Genomic DNA, 24,485 nt, shown 5'->3' on the forward strand with positions numbered 1-24,485 from the left:
GGGTTCATCGTCCAGGCCAAGGGTCCTGAGCAAGACGTCGACTTCCTGAAACTACTTGTGCCAAATTAGGGAGCACACGAGCCGAGGGTCTCGTTGCTGAGAATTTACTTAGCCAGACTAAGGTATGATATATGAGCGCTGAGAACCATGAAGCGAGTGACACCTCGTGGATTGGGCCTATTCGATCAGGTTGGGATCGAACCCGTGCCGATCACACAGTGACTAAGACAGAAATAAGCCAGGATAGTTGAAACTTCCGAAGCATAAAGTGAAGTTTTTTTTTGATAAGAAAGAAAAAGAAAAGAATTTATTTTAGAATACTCATAAACTGTTGTTATGCAATTATTTTAGATTTGTTCTTAGAAGCTTTATGTTTTACATGCATTTAGAATCTTTACTTGTAATGTATATTTTACAAAAGTTCTGTCCCCTGTGGTTGAGACTCACTGAGTACAATGGATGGTACTGAAGTTCTCTTTTGGGAACCTGCGTTGGTCTGCAGTACAATGTAGGAACCGGTTTTGCAAGCGAGCCGGCTATAGGTTAGGACTTCCCTCACTTCCAGTGTTATTGGTGAGCTCTGCTTTGCTCGTGGAGTATTCCTTTGAGTCGTCGTTATTTAGCTATTTCTTTGTTTACTTAGAGAACTTGCCAGGAAATCTCATATCTTGAGCAGTGCGTCAGTTTATCAGTAGAGGCTTCATAGACACAGTCGGTGGGTTAAGATTCAAGTGTTTTTGATAATAACTTTGTAGTATTTTAGTAGTTACTATGAATAAAGTTTTGGAGTTAGTTTATTTTAGATATTCAAATTAAATAAAAGTATCTGGTTAAAGTATTTCCTTTGTTGCATATAAAATTTGAGGTTATAATAGTTTTGATAAGTACAGATAGTTCGCTCGGTCAAATTTAACGACCGTGTGCCGGCCACGACTTATTCAGAAAATGGGTCGTGACAAACCTAGTATTGTCTTGGCTTTATATACTAATAAAGAAGGATGGAAGAGAAAAGTTCAAGCAAATTTTTTAAAACTTGAGAAAGGACTGCAGTTTCTCAACTTAATGGAAGAGTCTAAGTTTGCACAGAACAATGCACAATATGTCATCATTGTAAATATGCTTGGTCGATCAAGCCAATTTGTTCATGCTGGAAAGTATATATCTGAAGTTGTAAAATTCAAGGACTTGGACTTACTGGATGTTGGGCTTAACATGGAGCCACTTAAAGGACTTGCCAAGGTGGGGATCCGTATCGTCATAAATTTTGTGCAATGTTATTCCTCTTTTGAAGCAGATTTAGTTGTTTATCTCAAGTTTGCAAATCTTCTCTTTGATCTGGGTATACATGATATCCCGATAACCTGTGTTATCAACCTGAATATGTTTACCAACACCAATAGTAGTGTTTTTTCTTCTTATGATCCAATAGCTACACTATGGGGTGATTGGGTTTATAATGAGGGGAAGTCGGCATCATGTGTTGGCTTTATTCTTGCAATGTGTAAAGATGCAGGAATGTTTGGGCAGGTTGTTGTGACCCAACATTTCGACCTTTGCCCCTATGATCCAGGAATCCTTGTTCTGCGACCTAATGCCTACAATCCTATATGTAGGAAGAGAGTTGTTGCCAATTTTCTGTTTGGTGGTGGTTGCACTAATGCAGGAGTAATGAGCCAATACTTTAAGCTTGTTGTTGTTGCTCTTTTGGTTACCCTAAGGTATGGCATAAGGTATAAGGTTGAGGATCCCTTTGATTGGGTGGAGTTGATTTCATTTCAGGACACCAACATTGGTGCAGATTCACCTATATTTACATCGCTCTTATTGATGGCAGCTGGTCATTCTCATCGCCATGTTCTTACCACTCAAAATAGTTGCGCAGATATTGCTCTATATTGCTACAATTTCTGCTACGCCCGAACCTTGAGGAGAATGTTCTTTTTGAAGCTGGAGGTATTGTTGTGAACTCTGTGAGTGACTCGGTGAAGAGCGTATTTGGGAATTTGAATAATTATGTGTGGGACCCAGGTTGAGTGCAGGCAAGTGCTAAGTTCGTGAAAGGGCAATGTAGAAAAAGAAAGTTATAAATATAGCAAAGGACGTAGAGTATTTTTTTATGCTGATTGTTGTTCTTCCTTCCGTCAAGACTTCCCATTTTGTGTAATTCAGTTTAGTGATTATATCATATTTAAGTCTGTGTTTGTGTTGAGAATTTGGTTTGTTTCATATATTTGGTCTTACCATGCTTTTCCATAATTCAAACTTTTAATCCACTCTCATTACCCTCATAATTAACATAATATTGTATGCAAATAGCACATGCTATGGTGTTTCTTTAGAAGCTTGAGACTCGAATCTCAACCTGGAAACATTGCTCTAGTTTTAATCAAATTATAAAACCGCACTATTTTTCTTGTCCACAAGAATACATAAAGAATAGGAGATACGTACACAGATCAAATATTATAGATATTTCTATTCTACAATTTAACAAACTTTAATAGCACTAGTTTCATGATCATCTGACCGGTAAAAATGAAATGATAAAATAAGTTGAGACACCAGTTCGAAGACGTGTTCGTTAGTTCGCTTTTATCTTAGAACACGGTTCGAGCTTAAGACAAAATTTTCTTCACCAGCAATAGTAGAATTTAGCCTTCCACCAGCCCAACCGTTGTTTAATGGACGAGCAGCAGCACGAGCTGGATCCCCAACCACTCGACTGCCCTCAACTTGTTTTCCATACTCTGGAAGGCCCTTCGCCTTTCTCTCTTTCCTTCTTTTCCTCTTCTCATCTCTTTCTTTCCTCAGCCAACTCTCTACTGTCCTCTGCGTGTCCAGTTAGAACAACAATGCAAAATCCATATGAGAAAAATATATGAAGTATATCATGTAAAATCCATTTTAGAAAAAAGATATGATAACAACTTGTCATTTTTCAGCCAAATGCCCAGGAACTTGATGAAATCAAACAGTTCATCAACGAACCTCCCAGCTAAGCAGTAAGATGGGAGCATGTTTAAACTTTCCAAATAAAAACTAAATGAGGTTCTACTTTGGATCTTATATTTTCTAATGACATCAGAACTTACCATTAATGACATATTGCTGATCTCCTTCACCTTGTCCATTGGCATTGCTAATTGCAACTTCCCATGAGCCACATATAGCTTCAAATAATACAATTATTTTAACTATCACTACTTTCTTCAAAAGATCCAAATAAAGCAAGTTGTAGGATTCAGCTCTTACCATATGAGAAGGCCAATTCTCAAGACCATCAAAAATGTGTGTTGCATAAATTATTGTAGCGCCTCGCTCTTCACATTCTTTGCTCAGAAATTTCAAAAGATCAGCCCTCGCAAGAACATCTAGGTCAACTGTAATCTCATCAAGAAGAAGAACCTACACAAGCAGGGGGATATCTTATGTCAACATTGTCTTCAAGCAATTTGTGACAGTTAAATGGGAACTGCTTTTACTGGATGAAAGGCAGGTGTACCTTGAATGGTTTCAGGAGACCCATACAGATCTGCACTCTTCTTCTTTGCCCATCAGATGCTTTATGCATTCTCCAGGATAGATCAATACCTAGAACCTGCATCAACATAATATTTAAATTACTGGCATATCTATCTAGTTGTTTGCACATTGGATATGTTCACACAATCAGAGTTATTAAAAGATAAGTATGGTTAACATCCACGGAAAAAGTTAAAAGGTCTAAGTTTCTTCCCCTAGTTTTCTATGTGTGTTTTCGTATGATGTATCTTATTTGGCATTTGCAATTTTTATTATGGTAGAGAGTTAGAACAGTCCAACATGTCATGCAGAAACATATTCTAACTAAGCCTGTAAAATTAGTAAAAGGAGAAAAAAGGTTAACAATAAAAAGAGAGCGTTTACGACATATGGTCCACCATTACCGGTTTTACCCTCAAAGAACTAACAGAAATCTTATAGGTCTAGTGTTGTTATACTTTTGAGATACAGGGAAGAATCACATAAAGGGATTAGAAGCACAGTTTTATATACACCAATAGAAATTTCTCAGCCTGCCATACTGCTCAAATGAGAACATCTAGTCTAGAGAGAATAATGAAATACAAATTGTGATTTCAAGGGAAGGGTGGTTGTGTTTGGCAAAATATAATTATTGCACATCTGTTTTATAAGTAGAGGCACTAACAACATCAACGTTTTTTGCCATAGATACCTGTCAAATTGGCTTTGTCGCTCTGGTTCAGTTTTCAGAAACTTACATTATTTAATTGCTCGGTTTCAAGGATAATGGATAAATTGCTCATTTTAACTAATTGTAGCTGCCTTTGAAATAGTTGCTTCCAGAGATCCAAATAAGAGTTACTTATGCCATCAAAAGCTCCTCCATTCCATTCAACTGTTGTATGTCTACCGATACAATACTAGTGGCATTTCATAGAAATAAATGTAAATGTCCGAGAAAAGAAAGAATGACATGGATTGCTTTTATCATCTCCAAGGACATGTCAACGTGTTATATTTATGAGTTGCCTTTGTTAATATAATAACTGAGCAAGTAATAGATAATATAAATTCCTTTTGCTTTGCATTTGTGTAATAGGGCGTAGTGATAACAATCAAAAATCAAGCAGATCAAAAGCTACATGGGACTTTCAAAAATTTCCGCACAGAGAACGTTCGTTCATTTTCCATCCATACCTTAATTAATTCATCTCGTCTTTGTGGGTCAGTTCCTGGAACCCCAAAAATCATTTTCTCCGCAGAAATATCCATTTGAATAGGCACCTCAAATCCAGCAAATGCAACTTCTCTCCTCCACTGTAAACAGAAAGCACAAAAGAACTTAATTTTCTACTTTAATGATCAATTTCTGAATTCACAAGTTCATTAAAAGATGTGGCACATTTATTTTTTCACGAGACAGATGTATCTAGCCTAAACAAGATGTTTACATTGTTATAACATATCATCTTTAAACAAAAGCCTTCTTGTGATGTACCATATTATTACATGTTGAAACCACCAACAAATAAATGAGATAAACCATGTTAAAGAGAATTTTAGAACTGATTCCAGATAGAGGTTCAACTTAGTTGACGACACACTCTTGGTAAACATAACAGAAGAATACTTGGTTATGCTTGAATTTAATGAATTGGACATAAGATGAGAACTGCCATCAAATACATGCATTTAACAAAATAAAGAAGCAAACAGTCCTAAAAACATAATAAACCATAATAAGATGGTAGATGAACAGAGAGAGAAAAGATACCTCTCCACCAAGATAGCTGAGGTCTCCAGAAGCAGTTAAAGCAGTGTCATGAAATGCAGATCTTCCAAGCACTCTGACCATGTCTGGTTCTACCATGTGCTTTCCTCCCAATATCTTCAGAATTGTAGTCTTTCCTACAAAAAGTACATCCATTTACCAAACATGAGATGTCTCTCAGGTCTACTGGTAGGGTGAAAAAATGCCTATTCTGTGTTTGGTTAGCTATGTTTCTATATTTTCCACCAAAAGGAGGAAGTCATTTTCCTTTACAAATATCACACATCTTACTCCATATGCTTACTTCAATAAACATTTGAAAATTGTTGTAAACCTTTAATACTTAAAAAAATATGTCAAAACACTATCCTCATAGCTTATCTTGTACATTGTACAATTACCCTGTGGGTTGTGTCACCAAATTTTATATCTCAATCGGCTGAAACATGATCCAGAAATGATTTCCAACTAAAACATTCTCCACCAAAAAAACAGAACATTTTCATCCATACCAAATGCGCCCTATATTTCGAAATTGGACATTTAAAGCAGCAAAAAAATAAAAATTCTAAAGCAACCCTTTTGATTTCTTAATTATATTAAAGAGGACAATTGTAATTCAATGTCAAGAAGAGCAATAGAATTGAACCTGCGCCATTGGATCCAACAAGAAGGCATCGGTCACCAGGATAGAGGGTAAGTGAGAAATCTTCGATTAAGGGTGTAGATCCAGGGGGCGGATGGCCATCGATACCAGGGTAGGTGAATTTGAGCTTGTTGATCTCAACTGATGGCTTCCTGTCTTCCTTTACAGCCATGCCTATCAAGTGTTTGGTGAAAAGCAATAGAGAAGTAGAGTAGTAATTGAGCTTTTGTGAGTTTGGTTATATAAGAGAAAGAAAAAGAATGTGAGTATGTGAGGATACTCAAGATTCAGCCATGGCCACGTTCTTCACTTCCTTCCCATAGATTGCTTTTTCAACTACCTGCAACCGCCGACCGTCAAGTTAAATTAAGGGAAAATTTTAGATAAGAACAATTGATCCCTACTTTCATATTTTAATTTACCACCAACTAACCAAAAAATAATACGCTAACATTCAATATCTAACTCCAATAGGTTCTCAAAATTTCTATTAAGTTAATTTTCGAATGAGTAACTGTAACTCAAATATTAGTTCAACTAATCCATTTGGACGGCGAAAATTAGATTTTTAACAAGCTTAAATATGTGGGTTTAGATTCCGAATTTGATTTTGTGAGAAATTTGGAGTGAGTATTATCTAGAATTGTTAGAATAAGTATAAGGAGGTTATATATAAAATTTGAAGTCATTTAATGGAGATTTGGACTGATTTTGAACAAGAATTGCAACTGAAAATCATGGAAGAAGTTCGTCTACAGACGCTTGTATAAAGGTGGATAAAAATATATAATAGTGTATAAGATGTGTTTATACACTATTATACAAGATTATACAAAAAACTGACTTCGTCTTCTTCCTTGCGTTTTTTCTGAAATTTAACTCAAATCTTGCTCAAATCTATTCCAATTTACTTCAAATTTAAATTTTGAACTCCTTTTGATATTTTCAATCAATTGGAACAACACCCAATCCAAACAACTAACAAACTTAAAAAATCTTATTTTTGAAGCAAAACTTTGAATGACCTTCAATTGTGGAATGTTGAATCTTCAATTTTCTTACATTGCAACCAGGTGACACAGAGAAGAAGCAGTAATGGCGGACGGCTCCTTGAAGCATATATATATAGAAGATGTGAGAAGAAAAGAGAGTGAAATCAATGGTTGTGAGAACAAAGATTTAACTCCATAACTTTTAGAAGCAATGGTTGTAAGAAAACAAGATTTTGAATTTGCTAGTGCTTTCAAAATATGTACAATATGGGCTAGGTTAGGTAAAACTTAAAAATATGGGCCATTTTTTGTTATGGTGTGAAGTCAAGTGTATTTTTTTGTAATTCTTTCTTAAATTAATCGAAAGAAGAATTATACTAGTGATTTGATCCTCCTACTATTTCAAAAGTAGACTTTGACCTCTGTATTTATACTTGTTTCAAAATATTAGTTTTGTGTGAACTTGTTTTACTGGTTGCATAATTTAAATGAGAAGTTTTTTTTTTTTATATGACAAAATATTTAAATGATTACAAAAAAATTTATAACCTTATAGTATTAAATATGTTACTATAAGAACTTTAAATTAAATTATTTTAAAAATTAGAAAAGAACACTTTTTTTTTGAAATAAATAAAAAAGAAAATAAGTATATAACTGAAATATAACGAGTAATAGCGCGAGTTGAAAGACGATCCTTTTTTTTTTTTTCCTCCCTATCCTCTAGTTCGCAGATACACTAGATAAACATTTTTCCCCAACATTTTCCGTTTAGCTCGTTTTAGGACCTCGCATTCAAGGCAACATGCTGTCAAATTGGGAATAAAGAGAAAGCCTCATTTGTATTGACTAATTTATAATTGAAAAATGGAGTACCTGTCAACAAGCGGGGATAGCTCAGTTGGGAGAGCGTCAGACTGAAGATCTGAAGGTCACGTGTTCGATCCACGTTCACCGCATTCTTTTATTTTTGCTTCTAAGTATACCTACTTTATCCTATTTTTGAACTGTACAAAAATATTTTTGCTTCCTTCTTTTGGGACTTCTCCCTTTTCAACCCGATTCATCGCTGATCAGGAGGAGCTCTCACATCGATCACCGAAGCCATCTTTTCAGGTACGCTCTTTTTATGCGTCTCATCCCCCCCCCCCCTTCTAACTAGGGTTCAACTCAATCCCACCATTTTGTTTTACCCCTCCCCAATCACTCAAACCCCAGTTCTTCCTAGTGAACTCAATCTCGCTTAGTCAACTCTTTATAATTAGAGATCAGGATCAATTCCTTTTTCTTTTTGTGTGTGTGCGTGTGTGTTATTGTTGGTTTTTTTTCGGGTGCTATTTGAATCAAATGCAGTGTTGTTTCCAGAAATAATTGCCTGTAAATCTTCACTAGCTAAATTTGTAAACTAAATCCAATAAGATCAAGATTTTTTTTTCTTTTTGGCTCTTTTGGAAAATTTGTGTCAACTGCAAACTCGACTGTTCTCTGGAAGTAATAGCTCGAATCTTCAATTTGCTAAGCTTATTAACTGAATCCATTCAGATCAACTCGCCACGAGAGGCCAAGAAAGAAAGGGGTTTAATCTAAATGGCAGCTATTTACAGCCTTTACATCATCAATAAATCTGGAGGGCTTATTTTCTACAAGGTTAAATTCAATTTCTTGCACTTTTCAACTTAGCTTGTTTTTGTTTATCCTAATTTGTAGTTGTAATGGGTGTCAAAAAACGTTAGGATTATGGTTCTGCTGGCAGAATGGACACAAATGATAGTTTGAGATTGGCTAGTCTTTGGCATTCTATGCACGCTATCTCTCAGCAGTTGTCCCCAGTTAATGGTTGCGCCGGTATCGAACTCCTTCAAGCTGATAACTTTGACCTCCATTGCTTCCAATCTCTTACCGGTAATTCTTACATCTCCACCATTTTTGGCTTTATTTGATTTATTTTCAGAAGCATTTTTTACTTTTTGTGATTTTTATCAGCTTTAGCTTTTGAGATCTTTTCCATCATATATTGGGTTATAGGTTGTACAATTTATCCTTTTTGTGAAGCAAATGTGTAGTTGTATTGTGCAGCTATAAGCTAGAAAGGAAGTAAAGCTTACTTAGGAGCAACAAAGTTAACAGACTGAAAACATAATCGTGGGCCCAGATTTTGTATGAATTTTGGTAGAGGTAAGTTAATGAAAAACGATTTCCTGCTAGAGTGTTGATATTGACTTCTATGTCAGTAAATATGGTGCAGAATCTTTAAGTGGCTCATGCATCTCTTCTCCATATCATTTGTTTTATTCCTTTAATTTCCCTTATCAAAAAACTTAACTCATGGAACCAAAAGATTTTCCAACTTCACAATTCAGAAAAGCTAAAAGTATTGTCTAAGAGACTAGAGGATGAAAAGCAATTAGAACCTAAACCTCTCTGTCAGACAAGGTATGGAGGGCTTAGATCGTCTTGGCGCTGATGTGTAATCTTAGTTGTTCACCTCTAAAGCCAAGAAAAACGTGCGCCAACAGTCCTAATGCAATCAATCAGCATCTCATAACAGCTTCTTGACATTTTATGCACCGGTATGGCAACTCAATACATTTAAGATTAAATGATAGACAACTAAACTAGGTAAAGCATCATAAGGACTTAGTGAAGCATATACGCATGCGCAGGATCTTGCTGCACAAAAAAGCACCCCAGGTGTCTGCAGGAAACATTATATAAGTCGCTGGACCTGCAGATTTTCTCGTTTGTTTTGGACAAAAGAAACTCAAAAGACCACTGATATGGTGATCCCTTAATATTTAGCATGTTAACTTGGTCAGAAGGACTTGCATTCTAGTTTGAGTTTATGATGAACTGAATTGTATCAATATGATTGCCAATTCATATGTATACCAGTATTTGCACTGTATTATTCTTGAAATCTATATATGCTTATGGATATTTAAGAATTTAACTTGGCTAATCATTTCTATTCTCTTTGGGGCTTTGTTAAAGAACGGTAACTCCTTGTTTCTATCTTGGTACTGCTTGTCAAGAGATGTGCTGAATCTGTTCAAATATAGGCGAATAGTATTCTTCTTTTTTGATTTGTTATAGGCTAATACGGAGCAGTATCTTTTCTATAAAAAAAATGTGTTGACTAATTAGGCTCGATCGAGCTGCTTGATCTATTTTATGATGTTGTGACTTGCACATGTTGTAGTTTCACTTTCCATATCTTTGTTGAAGTTGTCTGCTTTAAGGCTAACAGGCTAAAAAACGTTACATATAAGAGCTAACAGGCTAATAAAGATGACTACCTGGTCTACCTAACACTTGGTGAATGCTTTAGTGTTATTTTTGAAAGATAGGTGTCTATTGTTCTTATAGCTTGAGGCGTATAAGTTCAAGGCCAGGAACTGATAGTCAGTCTTAGAAACATAACTACAACGTTCTACTGGTGGTTGGTTGTTGATTTATTCGAAGTGCATTGTAGTAGACTCTTCAATCTTTGCAGCATAAATATACCTACACCCTTTTTGGAGAGATCAAGAAAAAGAATGAGTTTATATATTCATGAACTCCTCCTCTCTATGTTGTCTAGATGGCTATGAGTTTGGCTTAAAAAAAGTAGCTTTTAAGCACAAGTGCTTAAAAGCACTTTTTAAGTGTTGGAGCTTATTTTATAAATAAGCAGTTATGCGTTTGGATAAAAGTGCTGGAGCTGAAAAAAAGCTGTTGAAATATTTGGTAAACAAGTGCTAGTAAGCACTTTTTCTATTAAAATGACTGAAATATCCTTAAAGCTGTTAACACTATAAAGAAGCTTATTACTATAATATTTTATTTCAAACTTATTAATATAAATACGAAATAATTAATATTTGAACTGATCACCTAAGATAATTTTTATAAATATAATTGTTGAACTCTTATTTTTCACTTCTTTCAACCATGTAAATTTTTTATTTATTTCTGAAATTCCAAGCTTACTGGGAAAACATATGAATTGACTATCACATTTTATTATTCTATTCCTTATTTGAACTATGTAAAAATTCCTAATATTTAGGAAATCAAAATAAAATAAACTTGTACTTTTTAAAATTATTTGAAAATTGTACGTATAGTTAATTAGAAATTACAATGCAACTAGAATTGTTGGTCGCACACGAGTTTAAATTCTTAGGAAAAAAAAAATCTAACTCAAGTACAATACTACAATCTATGTAAGAGATATTAAAGTTAAGTATGCTTAGCAAGCTTCGTCTGTTATGACTTCGCATGTATATCTGTTTTATTAATTTATAAATTTTTTATAAAGATTTACAGATGATTATTATATAAATAAATGTTTAATCATTTTTATACTAATATTTAGGACTATTTTTCCTTCCTTTTAGGTTTAGGAGTCCTATTTCCTATCTCATGTTTTAATTATTTAGTAAGAAAACTTCATTAGGTAAATGTCGTATTCACCTTTCAAAGCAAAGCTAAACTTCAAAGTAAGTTCACGTTTTGACAAATTTTAAAAGTTTGAGTTGGATATTATAATTATTTCAAAAGTTTGACATTTTTGGAATAATAAATATTATTAGGGACAATATGGTAAAATATTTGGTCAAAGATAGTTGGCTTTTAAGCTGGAAAAAAAAGTTGGGATCAGCCAACTTGTGGCTTTTGGCTTTTTTTAAGCCAGTGTTAACTTTTTTTAAGCTGTTTTCTTTTTTGCCAAACACTCCCAACATCTAAAAAGCCAATCCAAACAGGCTCTAAATCTACCAAAAACGTGAACCATAAGAAAATATCCCAAAAAGCGCACTATACTCAGAAAGAAAAGAACTGGAAAATTTTGTGGTTCTTCAAGATATCTACTGTCTAACCTTGGGTAGATGACTTTCTCTTCTTGGATTTATCTGTTAACTTCACAGAAATAAGTTTGTCCTTTAGATAATAGTAAGTTGAAATGAAGTGAAAATATTTGAAAACAGGAAAACATATTTGGGAAAGATGGAAGCTATTTGGACGTATCAAAAAGAACAAAGATGGAAGATGTTTGCTTGTATAGTTCAGTCATGAAATGGTAATGGCCTAGAAAGAGAGTGATACTGCAACAGAACTGGCGAAATACTAATCAATAATGATTGGGAAGCCACTTTAGTAAATATTTAACAGACTAGTTTGACGTTTTTGTGCTTCAGCCAAACTAGTGCCTGAGTTAAGAGTTCCATGGAACATTTAACTTGATGATATTCAATCTTATATCTTTTTTTTTTCCTTAAATAACTGTGTCAATTTATGTGATACTCCAACCGATTAAAGAATTGGACTGATTTAATTACAGGAACAAAATTTTTTGTGGTTTGCGAACCTGGAAGTCTGCATATGGAATCTCTGTTGAAGTATATCTACGAATTATACACTGATTACGTCTTGAAGAATCCTTTCTATGAAATGGAAATGCCAATACGGTGTGAGCTCTTCGACATAAATTTGTCACAGGCAGTTCAGAAAGATCGTGTTGCCTTACTGGGGAGATGAGCTTCTCAAGCTCATATGCTGCAAATTGTTGGTTGGACTATAATCTGGTAAATTCTGCTGGACAGGTTGCACTAGGACATATGCAATGTGTGTTTCTTTGTGCTTTGGGATAATGGCCTTGTAAGATACATTTTGAAAGCAGCAACCCCAAGTAGGATTTGTTATGCAAGGTTGTCATGGTTGATGCTCTTTAGTGTCGTTTACACGCTCTGCCTGATCTCTCATAGAAATGGTAATTGGACAGATATGGCAAGCAGCAGGTGTTGCCTTAAAAAGCACGAAGACATTGAACATGTTAACATTAAACGACTACCAAGAAAACATTGAGCATATTAATATTAAACGACTATCTCCATTGTGAACCACCAATCATTTTTTTAAGGGGAAAAATCAACTAATAATTCATTAAAACTTTTCAAGATGTTAGCTTCTCTGTTTCTTAATAGTTCTAATTGAGCCATCTGTTTCTTCATGTTAGTGCTGGCCGAACCTCAGGTAAACTGGAAACTTAGAAGAATTCCATAGTAAATGGTGGCGCCTTCCTAACATTTAGATGTAATGGGTTTGGGTTTGGGTGTCATTACAGAGAAATTTGAGGAGAAAATCCTCCAGTATAAGGGACAGAGGCAAGTGCTATTGGGTGTTGCATACGTTCACTCAAATAATAAGCTAACTGTTCATCTTCTTTTGCGTTTCGTCTTTCACCTATTTCACTGTGTCTACAAATATTTTGCAGAAGAACTAAGAGAGGGGAGGGGAAGATATATTTTTGCCCCTAAACTGCAGACGGGGGCAGACATGAAAGAGGAGTTGCAACGGACTCTCCTAACCTAACGCAGCCGTGAACCTTTTGTCACTAATGTTACCACACCAGAGAAAGAAAGAATTGATGCGTTACCAATCTACCGTCACTATATCTTCAACCAGCTATATCAAGATTCAAGATTATTTACGGCATATACCAAATTATCTCTGATTCTCCTTTAGGTTATTAAATTGAATTACTAGAGATTTATTTTATTGTTGCAGGTTATACGCTGTTATTGCATAAAAGATAAACTCAAAAGGAATGAAGAAACGCGCTAGCCACCCACAGGTCGAAAGCAACTGTACGTAGTAGCTGAAGCCATTTTATATATATACTCCAGCAGTCCAGCTTCCCCTTTTGCTGTTCTAACTTTCTATCGATAGACTTCGTAGTTACCTCAAGCATTCAAGGACACTTAGATAAGTTGCAAATGTACAAAAAACCTTATAAGTTTATTGGGCACTAAAACAAAACCTGCCAAGAAATAAACAAGTGGCAGTATTCCTGTGGACTATCCAACGTAACATAATTAAAGATCTAATAGATCACTCGAGAAACTCTCCAGAGCACTGCCATTACTAAGCAGCAGATGGGCTAGTTACATATAAGGTACTGATGTTTGCATCAGAAAAAGCAGCTGCCATTAATCTGTTTGATTCAACTTCACCCTCAACTCCAGCAATATGAATACAACCCTGCTTATGATCCAATGTCTGGTCATTATAAATATCCCACCATTTCTTGACTAGCATTTTGATATCTTCCCGATCCATATTTTCTTCCTTTCCAGTGTATTTCCACGGCTTAGCCCCTGGAGAACAGTAATGAACTGCTTTCGCTTTGTTGAGCTCGATTTTCTCCGGATGGCGCCATAGCATTGCCAGCAACAAATTGTATACATAAGAAATTGGCTTGTACTTGTCTTTGAAGAACATGTTCAGAAAATCCTACAAAAATGTAATAAAGATACATTAATAGCCAATCATCATAGAAAGCATAGCAATTCTATTAATGGTCCGAAGTACATTAATATGAGACGTTTGAGAAGAAGAAACACATTATGGGGAAAATAACAAGGTATAGCCGCTCAAAATAATAGCCAAAAAATGTATTTATATATATATATACATTATGTATGTTATATAGAGAAATTATACAAATTTTACACTTTTTTGGCTACTGACTGGGCTAAAAGTGAAAAAATCTCAAACATTATCTTAAAAATCGATGAGTCTATGTCATATAGCAGGGGGAAAAAAAGTCAATTCATCTAAAGATGACATTAGCCATCCATAGTAAAATGAGCAAGTTTGCTAAGGCACCTGCTATAATTTGTTAAAATAAATAGATAGCAGTATGAGTTACATTATAGTAATATATACCTAACTGCCCCCACCAAATATGAGACTGCTCCTTCCTTAACCAGAGGTCTCGGATTCGAGACCTGGGTATGGAAAAATTCTTGGTAGGGAGCACTTCCCCGCGAATGGGACCCTACGCGGCCCGAATCCGGATATAGTCGGACTCCAATGCATACCTGACACCGGGGGAAAATCAAAAAATATATATACCTAACTGCCTGCATACACCACCTAGTATAATATATACAGGTATATATTATTTTGGGGTTCAATTAATTTTATATATGTAAATGTAATACCTGCTCGGCAAATTGGGTGGGAGGGGTAAGTTTGAGAGTGTTCAAGAGATCAGCATAGATGGAGAGATTGGGCTGAAAGACAAACATGCCTGCGTTGAAGTAGATAGGTGGCCTTGACCCCAACTCTTTAGGCCAAGGTAGAACCTCGGGGCATGACTGCCCATACATCTCACATATGCAGTCGGCCACGGCATAGAAATGGTTGTCAGGTAAGTTGAAAAGATGGTCTACGTTCTCAAAAACTTGCATGTCTCCGTCCAAGTATACCATCTTACTGAACTCCACAAACTGTAATAGCAAAGGAACAAGAATTCATGAAACAAGAAATTTTAATATATAGTCAGGTTCGTTAAAATGTAGATGACTCTATTTTATAGTTAACTAATTACATAAAATAAAATTGTAGTACTACATAATATTAGGACAGTTAATTTAAGGCAGAGGAATAAGTAATATATTCTTAGTTAACTTACCATTGCTGAAAGCATTTTATGAACTTGAACTTGAGCAAGTTCTGGGACATCCAAAACGTGTTACATAACAGTTAAAGAAACATTCTTTTTTACTACTTACAAAAATATATAAAAAATAGCAAAAGGCTAAAGTTTCAGTTCTCCCCACACCTTCTAAATTAAAAGATCTTCATTTGAAAGAAAAAGGAAAGTAAAGCAACAACGTAATGTAGCAGGAACATTATCAACTCTTGCATGTTGTTTTAGAGAGTTTACCTGCCAAATACAAAGTTTGGAGTAGTTGAGAACGTAATAAGATCTAGCATACTTATTATCCGATGATTTTAATGAAGGAGAAAGTGGCTCAATCTCCCTCACTATGCAACCATGGCTCCTTAGTAGCAGCCGGTGTTCCTCCGGCACATCCGGCAAAATCGCCACCACCAACGGATACATAGATTTAGCTTTTATCAACCCCTTTGCCAAACCCACCACCCCTTTCACATAGTCACCATTACCAGCCAAGAAAGTCACATAAGCAAAGCTCCTTCTTTTTGTACCAGTCAAAAGTTCAGGAGCCATTTTTCTATAAATTTTTAATTAGCAGAAGAATATTCAAGAAGAAGCCGTTGAAGTATTTTGATTATGAGAATTTTTACTTGAGTTATAGCAACATATATGTATACATGCATGTATATTATTGTTGTTGCATGAAAAGTGGGCTACTGTTATACGGCAAATAGTATCACCGACCAAAAGACATGAAACCGATAACGTTGAGAGTTAGCAATGGGGATTGTAGACAGCCACGTCTCAGACTGCAATGCCATTTTAGTGTCGTACTACGCTACGTGTATTTCTCGTACTATGCATCGACACGCGGCCGAAATGTACCATTGCTTTCAAACTGCATATATATAAAAAAAAAAACTAAGGTTTTGCAGTTACGTATATACAGTTCTACTTAGTCCAGTGTGTGTTCTTTGTCCTTGGTGGTTAATTTAGACTACTCTTATTTCTATTTTTCGTATATGTAGCCGGACGAACATTAAAATTAAAATATTGCTCACAAATGCTCATTTAATTTCAGCACGCTATTTTCGTTGTGCCAAAACTGAATCAAGAAAGCCAAGCTTTTCAGATGTCACTGCAAGAAAGTATGGAATTTGTAACAATTTTTTAGCAATAACTATAGTATTGTTGGCAAAAATGAACAAATAGCAACAACCTCATAAAGTTGTTGCTAAATCGTATAATTTTTAACCACAAAATTTTTCTTGTTAGCATATTATGATATTGTTGCTATATTCTATTATTTAGATAATTAATTTTAAATTAAAAAAATTGGCAACAATTTTTTGCAACCATCACAGTGTGGTTGGCTTATTGTAATAAGTGACAACAACTTTAAAAAATTGTTGCTATTATCATAGAACTTTTAGCAACGTCTGATTCATTGTTACCAACCACTGCATTGAATAGTTGTACCAAAAGCAATGCTAATTGTACTGCGCACTTGGCTTTATCCAATTCCTTCACATTTTAATTTGCTACGTGTAATAAATAGCATTGTCCTTTCATTTTGGCCATCTATACTGACGGAGTTACCAAGAATTTTATCTCTGACACCGTTCTCAAATTGCTCTCTGTTTCTTTTTGTAATTGTAATGTCAATTGCTCTCTGCTTCAAAGACTACTCCCCAACATTCTCCAATTCGATGACACCATTACTCTTTCAAAATTCTTTTTTGTTAAAGACGAATCCAGCTAATCCATCAGCCATGAATTTGAAATTTTTGAAGAGAACTAGGGGAAGATTTTGGCAAAAATTGAAAGAAAAGGAGCTTCGATATAAACATTGACCCCGCTCGCCGCAAAAAGGTACGTTTTTCATCAATTTTTCTGGAATAGCAGCTGAAATTTAGTTCTCTGATTTCCTCATTAGTTGCAAATGTAAATATGGCTTAAAATAAATTAATGATATTTTGCTTTGATATTGGCAACAGTAAATTTATATTGTTGGCAATACACTTTATTTTTGCCTACAAAATAGGTGGGTTGTGGTCTACAACTTAGCTAATTATTTTTCAGTTTTCCGCCAAAATCAAACGCGCCAAAATTTTGTATTGTTAATCACTTTTTCCGGATTTTTAGCCCACTATTTTAGTTGCTTTGGGTAAGTTTTTTGTTGCTGCCATATTTTATTTGAAAACATAGTTGTTTTAAAATATAATAAATTAGCAATAATTTATATTTGGTAGAACCCCTAATTGTCTCAACAAGTTCTGTTCACGCCTTAATTTTCTCAACAGGTTTGGTTAGTGGCCTAAGATTTAGCTTAGTATTTTTCAACTTTCCGCCCAAAGAAAAGCGGCAAACCAGTTTCTTCCTTTTAATTATCTTTTCCTTAATACTTAGCCTATTTCAGTTACCATTCTAGCAAGGTTTTCTCCTTTATTATTCTACAGCTCTGAGCAATTGGTTCTGGTCTATTCTTTGCTTCGTTATTTTTGGTCTACAAAGTCTGGTGAGTCTTGCTGATTACTATTTATCTATAGCGTGTTGCTTCGCTTGTATCACTGTTCATTCAATTCATATGCTGTTATTTTTACTGTATTTTAGTATAGAGTCTTTCTCTGACCTTTTCCTTATTTATTTTTTTGCTAAATTGACAACAAAAAATTGAGGGACAGTTAATATTTTATATTTTTGTAGGTTATTATATGATGGATAAAAGTTGGATACTTCTTAGGAATAGGGCATTACCAGAATACTTGAATGGCGTGGAACAATTTTTAAACTTTGCATTTTCGAATCCTAATATTAGTTTAAGAATTCAATGTCTGTGCACTAACTGTAACCATGTGCGTAGGAAAATACGAGAAGAAGTGAAAATAGATTTACTTAGGTGGGGTATAGATCCAACATATAATAGGTGGATTCATCATGGTGAGTCAGATTTATCTTCAGATGATGAAATAAATTCTAGTGCAAATTCAGATTTAGGAAATGATGATGATGCCACTTTCGAGATGTTGCATGACATGTATCACGGTGTTCCTATAGATAATATAATTCATGATCCGTCTGATAAGTCGGCTGAGTCTAGATATAAAGAACCTAATGCAGAAGCTAAGAGTTTTTATCGGCTGTTAAAGGATGCAGAGCAGAAGTTATATCCAGATTGTGAAAAGTTCTCGAAGCTCTCTTTTGTAATGCGTCTTTTTCAAATGAAGTGTTTGCATGGTTGGAGTAATACTTCATTAGACTCTTTGTTAAAACTATTAAGTGATGCCTTTCCTAAAAGACGTGCTCCCTAATTCTATTTATGAAGTTCAAAAGATTATTAAAGATTTGGGTCTGGATTATGTGAAAATAGATGCTTTTGTTAATAATTGCATCTTATATAGAAAGGAATATGCGGATCTTGAGCAATGTCCTAAATGTGGTCAGAAAAGATGGATAGTACGGAAAGGAGGAGAAGATGGCAATGAGGTTGCTTCAAGTAAATTGAATAAGATAAAGAAAGGAATTCCTAGAAAAATTCTCAGATACTTTCCTTTGATCCCAAGATTACAACGATTGTTTATGACTAAACGAACCGCAGAAGATATGAGGTGGCATAAAGATAAGCGAGTTGATGATGGAGTATAAGGCATCCAGCTGACTCACTGACATGGAAAACTTTTGATGAGAACCATTTGGATTTTGCATCAGATCCACGTAATGTAAGACTTGGACTTGCTTCAGATGGTTTTAATCCTTTTGGTTCCATGAGTAATGCCTATAGTATGTGGCCAGTATTCTTGATTCCGTATAATCTTCCCCCATGGCTATGCATGAAACAGTCTAATATTTTATTATCGTTGCTTATTCCTGGCCCAAAAAGCCCTGGTATGAATATAGATGTGTATCTCCAACCTTTGGTTGATGATTTGAAAAAATTATGGGAGGATGGAATTGAGACTTATGATGCTTTTAAGCAACAAAATTTTCAATTACGTGCTTCTTTGTTGTGGATAATTAATGACTTTCCAGCATATGCCATGTTGTCCAGTTGGAGCACAAAAGGTAAATTTGCTTGTCCAGTTTGTCATGTAAATACTTGCTCCATTTACTTGAAATATGGTCGAAAGCATTGCTATATGGGAAATAAATCATCCTTATCGTCGGACCAAAAGTTATTTTGATAACACAAGGGAAGAAAGACCTGCACCACAAGCATTGAGTGGATATGATGTGCTTGCACAACTAAATACATCCTTACAAGGATCCATGGGTGACAACACAAGAAATAGAAAACGAGATACGGAAAGACCTGACAACTGGAAGAAGAAAAGTATATTCTTTGAACTCCCATATTGGAGGACTGTATTGTTGAGACATAATTTGGATGTAATGCATATAGAAAAAAATATTAGTGAAAGCGTGATAGGAATGTTGTTGGATATTGACGGAAAAACAAAGGACACATTGAAATCTCGATTGGACATACAAGAGATTAGAATCGAAAAGCCTCTTCATCCAATAAAAAGTGGGGATAAGTACATACTTCCTCCTGTTAGTTATGCAATGTCCAAAACTAAGAAGATTAAATTCTGTCAACTCATCAAAGATGTCAAGTTTCCTGATGCTTATGCTTCTAACATTAGTCGTTGTGTCAATGTTAAGGAAGCTAGACATTTTGGACTCAAAAGTCACGATCACCATGTTGTTTTCCAACGTATCTTTCCACTTATCATCAAAGGGATTTTGCCAAAGGATGCATATGATCCGTTAATTGAATTGTCATTATTCTTTGGTAATTTGTGTGCTAAAGAGTTGCATATGGATAAGTTAGATAAAATAGATAAAAGTATACGGGTGATAATATGCAAACTAGAACATATATTCCTACCATCATTCTTTGATGTTATAGTTCATTTGGCAATCCATTTAGCAAAGGAGGCAAAGGAGGGTAGTCCTGTTCAATTTCGATGGATGTATTTCATCGAGAGGTTAGATTTTTACAACTCTAAATTTTTCTTTTAGTTGAAATTTGCTCGAAACTAATATAACTTTACTTAACAGAATGTTGCGCACATTAAAAGGTTATGTACGCAACATGGCTCGCCCAGAAGGGTCAATTGCTGGGGCTATCTTGCAGAGGAATGCATGGCATTCTGTTCCAAATATTTGACTGATATGGAGACAAAGAAAAATCGCCCAGATAGGAATTCTAATTATTCCAACATGGATCCTAATGGCTTGTCTGTATTCAACTGTCGTGGTAAGCCATTTGGAGGGGGTGATTGGACAAAATTGAATGTATCTTGAAATCAAGCAAGCGCATTTTTACATCCTCCAAAATTGTGCAGAAAGTGGCTCTTTTATCGAGTAAAAAACTTTTCACTTAGTTTACATTCTTTTCTTTCTTATGAATTCTTTCAATGACTATCTTGTAATATTTTCATTTTATTTTAATTTTCACCATCTATAGGAAACATTTAGAAATATTAACAAAGGAGAATAACAGAAATGTTGCCAAGAGGCACAAGGAGAAATTTCCTTTATGGTTTCAGAAAAAGGTAACTTATATAATTCAATGTTGGTTGATATTTATTTAGGACAATATAAGTAGTACTAATATTTGTGAGTTTGTAATTAATAGGTGCTACAATTAAAATATAACGGTGACAATCGAATTACTGATCAATTGCTAGCTTTGGCAAGAGGTCCAGATTTACGAGTTGAATGCCATAATGGATATGTTTTGAATGGTTTTAGGTTTCGAACAATGGCATCTGAGAAATTTTTAAAAACTCAAAATAGTGGTGTAGTTGCAAAGAGTGATGAATATACAGAAAATGCTGATTATTATGGAAAGGTAAGAAGAATATTAGAAATCCAATATTTGGACAAAAATTTAGTGATATTATTCCAATGTGACTGGTTTGAAGTTCCGCCGCATGGTCGAAGTCAAAGTAGAGGTTACCAAAGGGATGAATATGGATTCATATGTGTGGATGTGACACGACTTTATTATACAAATGATCCATTTATTCTAGGATCACAAGCTCAATCTGTGTATTATGTTAAACATGATCAAAATGAGAATTGGAATGCAGTGGTAAGGGTAAGACCATGAAACTTGTATGATCTACCCGAGCAAGATGATGAAACAGAACCTTATCAATTAATTGACCTGGTTGAAAGGGAAGAGCAAAATCTTCAAGTAGAATCAGACACTGATATGATTAGAATACAAAGAGAAAATATTGATGGATTGAGTATTGAAGCACCTTCTCTCAATAATGAGGAAGAAATAGACTTAGAAGTTGTATTTGAATCGGATAATGAAGATAGTGATGACTCAACAGATGAAGAATATTTATCTGAGGATGAACATGGTGAAAATGAGGATGATGATTGGCTGTGAGGATGAATGTGATTTTTCACCACCTTGCCCAAATGGTTAATTTTTCCTTTCCGCTTCTCTTTTTATTTTTTTATTATGTTTGTTACTATTTAACTTCATTTAATATTTAGAATGGTTAGCTTCATCCCATGTCAAATACTGAGTCAAAACATATCTAAATACATGATTTTATATCTAACAATCGTTGTTTAGTCACTATATTTGTTTTATTTTTACTTAAATAGTCTGTTTGGGCATACACCTTAATCTATAGTTATGTTTTTGGATAAATTATTTTCTGATTGACAATATGTGCAATGTTCTGCCTTCACTTCTACTTTCAACTAGTTCCAGTATAATTCTTTTTATTATGTCTTGCAGACTATCATGATGACAAATGCACATGTTTTTGCTAGTGTTGAATCTGCTGGAGTAATTTCAAACCCACAGCCACGTGAGTTGATTCATTTAGTAAAAAGTAGCTTTGAGAACTATCATGCTTGTATAACTTAGTAGAAACCGACTTTCTATGCCTTCAAATTTGGTAATAAATTCTTATAAAGAGTAAGATTTAATTATTTGAGTAATTGATTTATTTTTAGTCACTTTGAGTGAAGTATGATAATAATATATACTTTAAATCATAAGCTTTTTTGAACTACTAATCTTTTAAATTTTCTCATGCATTTCAAGTAGAAGATACAATAGGTTGTTAGTTGCTATTTATTGTATAAATATTTATTTTGTAGAGGAAAAGAAATTGTTCTCCATCTATTTGTGGATTAGAGATCACATCTTTATATTATTTGTAAATTTTAATTACTTTGGAAGTTGAAGTTTGTAAGGACTTCATATGAAAATACTATGCCTAAGGTCGATACATTTATTTCCTTTCTGTAGAGTATTTTTCTCAGTGATGAATTGATATTGAAATTTTCTGGAGTCTTTTATTTTAATATTCTTATGTATTGTTGAAGGACAAATGAGAAAAGGAAGGGGGAAGACTAGAGGGTTTTCAATCCAAAAGAAACGCAAAAATAATCCCAATGGAAAACTGGAGGTGATTATCCCACCCGATCGAACAGTAGCAGTTGGTCCTGGAGCTAATAATTTTGTTACCGAGCTTTTAGTTACAGTTGACCAGAATGCTAAGCATGATGTCAAAACTTGGAAGAAAGTTTCTGATCTAGCAAAAGAAAGGATTGTTGCTCATATGCTAGTAATTCTCTTTGTATATCTTAAGTTCATAGTTTTTTGTTCTTGAATGAGTAGTATTCAACCAAATGGCATATTTAGTAACATTTGCCCATTATAGTAGTAGTATGTCTAAAGAACAGTAGGCATATTTTAATCTAATGGTTCCAGCTTTGAAATCCTTTATTATAGGTTCCACAAACAAATCTATTTGGTTGCTAGTAGAGTCTTAGGTGACAAAACTATCACTTCTAATTTTTTTATTTTAGTGCAAGACGCCTTTGAAATTCCAGACACGCAACACACTAGGGATACTATCCTTCATACAGCTAATAATTTGTATCGATATCGTCATAGTAGGCTCCATAATCATTTCAAGAAATTTGCTACAAAGGAGGAACAATTGCAGAACATACCAGAAGATGTTACTGAAGTTGAATGGAAATTCTTGGTGAACTATTTCGAATCTGATCCCTTCAAGGTAATTAAATGAAATATGCACAAAAGCTATTATTTAGCTAAAAGAATTCTGAAAAATGTCTACGTCAACTAGAGAAGTTACATAAAACTAAGAAAGCACAATGGAACTTAAATTCTCATGACCAGATCCAAAGTCTTGTTTATTTTTTATTTTACGTTTTATACTTGAATTATAGGATATATCATTAATTCATATTCAATGCAGAGAATGAGTGCTAGAAACAAAATAAACAAAGCAAAACAAGGAATCAATCATATTTGCGGTAGAAAATCCTTTGGGGCAATCTCTTTTGAAGAGGTGAGATGTGTCTTATTTAATAAATTTAGTAATTCTTTCTTCAATAACATAATTTGATTTAATTTGTTGCAGAGCAAATTCAAGAAACAGAAGAGGGTACTGATGATATAGACCCTATTGTTAATGCGTCCGTTATGAAAATTGTTGGAGAAAAGTCAAGCTATTATCACGGGCAAGGATCGGGACTTAAGCTAACAAATAAGCGATCCATGTAAGGGTTTCAAGAGCAACTGCAAGCACAAAAAAAAGAGGTGGAAGAAGAATATCATAAACGAGAGAGTGTAGAATCTAAACTTAAAGAAGTGCAAGAGCAACTTGAGGAGGAGCGGAAAAATCTAGAAGTCATGAAAGCTCATGTAGGAGTCATGGAAGCCCGTGTAGGACGTGAGCAGAAAATGTTAAAAGAGGGCATGGCGGGACTTGCATCCCTTATACAAAGTTCTCAGGTATTAGTATAAGCACTAAAGTTTATGTAGGTTCCTTATGAAGACCAAATAGTTATTTTATAAATCTTTTGAGCTAAATCAGAAGTTGTAGCATGTAACAATGATTCACGTGTTATATCTTTGAACATTTCTAATGTTCCTCTGTTTGGTATCATTCCACCTAAAATTGGTCTTTTAGACAAACTTGAAAACTTTATTATGTTTGGAGATAACTTAATTGGTACACACCCTTTAGATATATCCAAGCTTTCTTCTATCAAATACGTTAATCTTTCGAATAACAGTTTTAATCTCACATTGAAAGTTCGTTGTGGTTGGGT

The 24,485-nt window shown here is 34.5% G+C and overlaps 4 protein-coding genes and 1 non-coding gene across 22 annotated transcripts; 3 read left to right on the forward strand and 2 right to left on the reverse strand.

Moving 5' to 3' along the window:
* Positions 1 to 2,444: 2,444 nt before the first annotated feature.
* LOC107771077 (ABC transporter I family member 20) lies at positions 2,445 to 6,335 on the reverse strand. Of its 2 annotated transcripts, XM_016590409.2 has the most exons (8): positions 6,202 to 6,335; positions 5,925 to 6,095; positions 5,279 to 5,412; positions 4,702 to 4,821; positions 3,503 to 3,598; positions 3,253 to 3,405; positions 3,093 to 3,170; positions 2,445 to 2,829 (listed from the first exon to the last, which is right to left on the reverse strand). In XM_016590409.2, the coding sequence occupies exons 2-8, from the start codon at positions 6,091 to 6,093 to the stop codon at positions 2,593 to 2,595; spliced, it is 987 nt and encodes a 328-aa protein (XP_016445895.1). In that variant the 5' UTR covers positions 6,094 to 6,095; positions 6,202 to 6,335; the 3' UTR covers positions 2,445 to 2,592. The 2 variants fall into 2 exon arrangements, with proteins under 2 accessions (XP_016445895.1, XP_016445891.1); XM_016590405.2 differs by having other exon boundaries at positions 5,925 to 6,262.
* Positions 6,336 to 7,799: 1,464 nt separating this feature from the next.
* Positions 7,800 to 7,872, forward strand: TRNAF-GAA (transfer RNA phenylalanine (anticodon GAA)). Its single transcript has one exon. It is a non-coding gene; the product is annotated as a tRNA-Phe (tRNA).
* Positions 7,873 to 7,877: 5 nt separating this feature from the next.
* LOC107771101 (uncharacterized) lies at positions 7,878 to 12,594 on the forward strand. The gene is made up of 4 exons (XM_016590428.2): positions 7,878 to 8,029; positions 8,456 to 8,560; positions 8,647 to 8,815; positions 12,234 to 12,594. Exons 2-4 carry the CDS (start codon positions 8,501 to 8,503, stop codon positions 12,428 to 12,430), a joined length of 426 nt encoding a protein of 141 aa, XP_016445914.1. The 5' UTR covers positions 7,878 to 8,029; positions 8,456 to 8,500; the 3' UTR covers positions 12,431 to 12,594.
* A 953-nt stretch (positions 12,595 to 13,547) lies between these two features.
* LOC107771092 (galactinol synthase 1-like) lies at positions 13,548 to 16,123 on the reverse strand. Its single transcript, XM_016590417.2, has 3 exons — positions 15,627 to 16,123; positions 14,899 to 15,186; positions 13,548 to 14,185 (listed from the first exon to the last, which is right to left on the reverse strand). Exons 1-3 carry the CDS (start codon positions 15,930 to 15,932, stop codon positions 13,817 to 13,819), a joined length of 963 nt encoding a protein of 320 aa, XP_016445903.1. The 5' UTR covers positions 15,933 to 16,123; the 3' UTR covers positions 13,548 to 13,816.
* A 785-nt stretch (positions 16,124 to 16,908) lies between these two features.
* On the forward strand, positions 16,909 to 24,282 carry LOC107771117 (uncharacterized). 17 transcript variants are annotated; one of them, XR_012693521.1, is made up of 7 exons: positions 16,911 to 17,231; positions 17,819 to 17,877; positions 20,269 to 20,347; positions 20,421 to 20,726; positions 22,129 to 23,422; positions 23,627 to 23,719; positions 23,792 to 24,281. XR_012693521.1 is itself a non-coding variant. In XM_075217588.1 (6 exons), the coding sequence occupies exons 4-6, from the start codon at positions 20,656 to 20,658 to the stop codon at positions 21,475 to 21,477; spliced, it is 636 nt and encodes a 211-aa protein (XP_075073689.1). In that variant the 5' UTR covers positions 16,909 to 17,231; positions 17,819 to 17,877; positions 20,269 to 20,347; positions 20,421 to 20,655; the 3' UTR covers positions 21,478 to 22,122. The 17 variants fall into 17 exon arrangements, 4 of the variants coding, with proteins under 4 accessions (XP_075073689.1, XP_075073688.1, XP_075073690.1 ...); XM_075217588.1 differs by lacking the exons at positions 22,129 to 23,422; positions 23,627 to 23,719; positions 23,792 to 24,281 and adding exons at positions 20,830 to 20,917; positions 21,001 to 22,122 and having other exon boundaries at positions 16,909 to 17,231; XR_012693522.1 differs by lacking the exons at positions 20,269 to 20,347; positions 20,421 to 20,726 and having other exon boundaries at positions 16,914 to 17,231; positions 22,129 to 22,201; positions 22,725 to 23,422; positions 23,792 to 24,282.
* The last annotated feature ends 203 nt before the right edge of the window (positions 24,283 to 24,485 follow it).

The sequence above is a fragment of the Nicotiana tabacum genome, chromosome 7, assembly GCF_000715075.1.
Source record: "Nicotiana tabacum cultivar K326 chromosome 7, ASM71507v2, whole genome shotgun sequence".
Classification (NCBI taxonomy): domain Eukaryota; kingdom Viridiplantae; phylum Streptophyta; class Magnoliopsida; order Solanales; family Solanaceae; genus Nicotiana; species Nicotiana tabacum.

Excerpts from the sequence above, each read along its gene's own strand:
- LOC107771077 (XM_016590409.2), bottom strand. The coding sequence starts at position 6,093 with ATGGCTGTAAAGGAAGACAGGAAGCCATCAGTTGAGATCAACAAGCTC. Across the intron at positions 5,413-5,924 it reads TGTTGGATCCAATGGCGCAG|GAAAGACTACAATTCTGAAG; the intron begins GTTCAATTCTAT and ends TACTTTTTGTAG. Across the intron at positions 2,830-3,092 it reads TCAGCAATATGTCATTAATG|AGGACAGTAGAGAGTTGGCT; the intron begins GTAAGTTCTGAT and ends CTGGACACGCAG.
- LOC107771101 (XM_016590428.2), top strand. The coding sequence starts at position 8,501 with ATGGCAGCTATTTACAGCCTTTACATCATCAATAAATCTGGAGGGCTT. Across the intron at positions 8,561-8,646 it reads GAGGGCTTATTTTCTACAAG|GATTATGGTTCTGCTGGCAG; the intron begins GTTAAATTCAAT and ends AAAAAACGTTAG. Across the intron at positions 8,816-12,233 it reads TTGCTTCCAATCTCTTACCG|GAACAAAATTTTTTGTGGTT; the intron begins GTAATTCTTACA and ends ATTTAATTACAG.
- LOC107771092 (XM_016590417.2), bottom strand. The coding sequence starts at position 15,932 with ATGGCTCCTGAACTTTTGACTGGTACAAAAAGAAGGAGCTTTGCTTAT. Across the intron at positions 15,187-15,626 it reads CCAAACTTTGTATTTGGCAG|TTTGTGGAGTTCAGTAAGAT; the intron begins GTAAACTCTCTA and ends TTGCTATTACAG. Across the intron at positions 14,186-14,898 it reads CCACCCAATTTGCCGAGCAG|GATTTTCTGAACATGTTCTT; the intron begins GTATTACATTTA and ends ACATTTTTGTAG.
- LOC107771117 (XM_075217587.1), top strand. The coding sequence starts at position 20,656 with ATGTATCTTGAAATCAAGCAAGCGCATTTTTACATCCTCCAAAATTGT. Across the intron at positions 20,727-20,829 it reads GAAAGTGGCTCTTTTATCGA|GAAACATTTAGAAATATTAA; the intron begins GTAAAAAACTTT and ends CACCATCTATAG. Across the intron at positions 20,918-21,000 it reads CTTTATGGTTTCAGAAAAAG|GTGCTACAATTAAAATATAA; the intron begins GTAACTTATATA and ends TGTAATTAATAG.